This window comes from Mus pahari, chromosome 14, assembly GCF_900095145.1.
Source record: "Mus pahari chromosome 14, PAHARI_EIJ_v1.1, whole genome shotgun sequence".
NCBI lineage: Eukaryota > Metazoa > Chordata > Mammalia > Rodentia > Muridae > Mus > Mus pahari.
Window position 1 is genome coordinate 85,648,228 of NC_034603.1, and position 3,619 is coordinate 85,651,846.

General features: G+C 57.9%; 1 protein-coding gene across 11 annotated transcripts in view; it reads right to left on the reverse strand.

Moving 5' to 3' along the window:
* Rbfox3 (RNA binding fox-1 homolog 3) overlaps positions 1–3,619 on the reverse strand; it is a 425,904-nt gene that overhangs the window by 22,762 nt on the left and 399,523 nt on the right. For all 11 annotated transcript variants that reach the window (XM_021211389.2, XM_029545673.1, XM_021211393.2 and 8 more), the window contains one exon: positions 805–1,059. In XM_021211389.2, coding sequence (XP_021067048.1) covers positions 805–1,026 — 222 coding nt within the window. In that variant the 5' untranslated portion in view covers positions 1,027–1,059. The remainder of the gene's footprint in view (positions 1–804; positions 1,060–3,619) is intronic.

Here is a 3,619-nt window from a genome sequence, read left to right on the forward strand (position 1 = left end):
GGGAGCCCTGGAGGGGGGTGTGCAGGATGGAGCCCGGAGGGGGGTGTACAGGAGGGAGCCCTGGAGGGGGGTGTACAGGAGGGAGTCCTGGAGGGGGGTGTACAGGAGGGAGCCCTGGAGGGGGGCTGCAGGAGGGAGCCCTGGAGGGGGGTGTGCAGGAGGGAGCCCTGGAGGGGGGTGTGCAGGAGGGAGCCCTGGAGGGGGGTGTGCAGGACGAAGCCCACCCGGGCTGCTGGCCCTGTTTCCCACTCCTTTCCCCATGAAGAAATCTGAGAAGTGCTGTGCTCAGCACTTTCACCCTGAGCTGCATTACAACCACGTAATTGAAGCTATCTGATTGGAGGGCAGCCAAGCAGGTAGATTACAAGTGATTAGAAATGATAGGACGGCTCGCAACCCGAGACAGCTCCACAGCCGCCCACCGCCCACCCACGGCCCACCCTCGATGTCTCCTGAGACCCTAGGCAGCCTGAGCTTCTGGCTCTTACGTCCCCTTAGCAGGACACCAGCAGCCACTGCTACACTTCCTACCTCCCAGATGGAGTGAGTGAGGTCACTACCCAAGTCTCTGGTCCCTTCATGGTACCTGCTCACAGAAGGGAACCTTGGTGTCAGCTGAGGTGCACCTCATGTCTGGGGCTGGAAGCAAGTTCACTTGAGTGAGGGTCTCTGGGGCAAATGCCTGACAAAGAGGCCTGGCTCTATACCTAGAGGCCCTTTCTAGAAAGTTCTACCCAGCCGGCATGTACTGGGAACACTATGCCCCATAGTCCTGGGCTGGCCCGTGGAGCAAGGGTCTCTTACCGGCACCGTCTGGGTCCCAGCGATGGGCTGTGTGCTGGCCTCAGTGCCTGGCTGCTCAGGATGAGTCTGTGCGGGTGTGTAGAGGGTCATGCCGTGCTCTGGGGGGACAGGGGTCTGGCCGGAGTAGTCCTGGGTGGGGTGAGGCGGAGGTGGGGCATATTCAGCTGGGATTCCATTCTGAGGCGGAGGAGGGTACTGGGCAGGGGGGTAGGGCTGGGCCATCGCTTCAGGTGGAGCCGTGGCGTCCTGATTGCCCTGCGGTGGAGAGAGCAAAGCGCTGGTTAGAACCCCTGTCCCTTCCAGAGCCTTTAAGGGAGGCTGCTCTTCTACTTGAGGCTGTGCGGTTCTCACACACTACTTTCCACGGCGTCTCCCAGATCCTCCCTGAGAAGAGGCCCCAGCTCGGAGCTGCAGGAGGGGCCAGGACAGAGGTACCAGGAGCCCCTGGTCTGAAGCGGGGCACCTCTGGCTGTGACCCGCTTGTCAGAGCCCACAGCTTCGGAATTGGGTTCCCTCACCCAGAGTTTAAAACCAATCATCTACGAAGATCATGCAGATGTGGGAGGGACTGTAGGCATCGGCATGGACAGATCACTGGGTGTTTACCCCAATAATATATACTGAAATACTGAAATACGATGTCCACTGAAAACCAGCATCCCCTGGATATGGACACACATCCACTCAAGGAGCGCCGGGTTCCCCTGCCGCCGAGCCTCTTCCTTCGAGGTGGTCCAAGCCTTGGTTTCTGAGTAGAAAGGGTGGCTTCAAGTTCCTTTTTTTTTTTTTTTTTTTTAGATTTATTTATTATATGTAAGTACACTGTAGCTGTCTTCAGACACTCCAGAAAAGGGCGTCAGATCTTGTTACGGATGGTTATAAGCTACCATGTGGTTGCTGGGATTTGAACTCTGGACCTTCGGAAGAGCAGTCGGGTGCTCTTACCTGCTGAGCCATCTCACCAGCCCTCAAGTTCCTCTTGACAGGTTGATCACTACAGTCAGAAGGTCTCTGAGTTCTCCCAGACTCCTTCCTGCCCCCTTGGAAGTCTGCTGCCCAGAGAGGTGATGAGCATCATTAGTGACCCCCATGTCCATCATTAGTGACCCCTATGCCCAGCAGGGACTCCGCAGTGACTCTCAAAGCTGGTGCCTGGGTCCCCAGTGTTGTTAGCATCACCAGGGAGCCTGGGACCTGAGGATGCAGGTCTAACCCCACCCCACGCTTTTTGGGTTCTTGTGAGGAAATCTCATTCTAGGCGGGACTGCAGCTCAGCCAGGAGCCCTCCCTGCAACAGAGGCTTCTGTCCTGCCGAGCTAGGCGCAGGCAAAGCCAGAAAGGGAGGAGACTGGTCTACGAGGCAGTGTCCCCGCTGGGCAGGTGTGCCTTCACTTTTAGTTGTGTGGCCATAGAGATCCATCATCTGAGAGGTCAGGTAGCATCTCACACCGAAGCAGACCCCCAAGGGGACATCAGCAAGAATTCGTGTCCTCGTTAAATGATTCTGGTAAGATGAGGAAGCGGGGAGCACGGGGCCGGCCTCCTCCCACCTGTGCCCCTCCAACATGGCCGCCCCTGTGGCCTGCGGTACCAGACACTTCATTTAGTAAGAACCTACTTAGATGCAGCCATGAGGAGGCAGGGGTGGCTGTCCAACCTTTTTGCCAGTTGCATTACAGACCTCTCAGCCTGGCTGTGTCCACCTCAGTCTTGGGGTAGCAGGAAAGGGTCAGCCGGTGGAGTCCTCTCAAGCATGCTCTCTTTGCCATAGCTGACCCCGTGTCCCTCAATGTCCCACCCCCAGTGACAAGAGGGCCTCTCTCCTCAGAGTATGCACTGGGCCTTGTGGAGTTCCGTCTGCTCTTCCGGTGGCCGTCTTTCTGGCATCCGGGGTATCCCGAGCCCAAAGTGCGGCTGGGTTAGCTTGGGGAGCAAGAATAGGCCTGCTTCACCAGGCTCGTGGAAGTCCGCAGCGGTCCAGATGCAAGGTCTACTGGGACAGTGCTCAAAGAGCCTGGCTACCTCATGGTCGCCGCAGCAAACATGAAGAATCTACTTGGTCTGCTACCAGCCTTGTTTCCCTGATCACTAGCCCTGAGTGTCAGCCTTGCCCGGCTCCCTAGAGCCCCCACTGCCAGCCACCCCGGAACAGAACGGCAGAGCCAATAGACTGATATCCAAGTTTTCATCCCTCTCCCCTCCTTTTCTTCTCCGTCCTCTTCCCCCCCCCCTTCTCCTCCCGCTTAGCAAAGCTTCCCGGGCCTTTTCTTGTCTATATGGAGCTCAAAACGGGCAGTGTGTAAGCGCTGGAGTGGTATGCCTCACACTGTCTCCTCCTCCCCTTCCTCGTCCTCCTCCTCCTCTTCCTCTTCTCCTTCCTCCTCCTTCTCCCCCCCCCTCCTTGATGGAGAGTCCCACCTATCTCATTCTCCATACTAAGGAGGTCTAGAAGCCATGTTACCCATTGTTACCAGACATCCTGGTGTTCAAAACAGGCAAGTGGCTGATGGATAGAGGTGTTGGAGGGCTGGGGAGAGGTGGGTGTGGCGTGCACGGGTGGAGAGCACACAGCACCCTAGACAGCCAAGGGAGAAGAGCGGAATAAAACAGGAGGCCCAAGGGTGGAGGGGGGGGGGGGAGGGGGGAGGAGGGGGGAGGGGCCGGTCAGCGGCCTGGCAGAGGCCAGGGAGATCAATACAGCGGTAGATATAGGGAGAGAGACTTCAGTAACTGACGAGGCTACACAGTTCCTCTCCCCACCCGTCCTGGGGGCTTTGGCAGTGAGTCATTTCAGCTGCCGGGGTGGGGCCCTGAC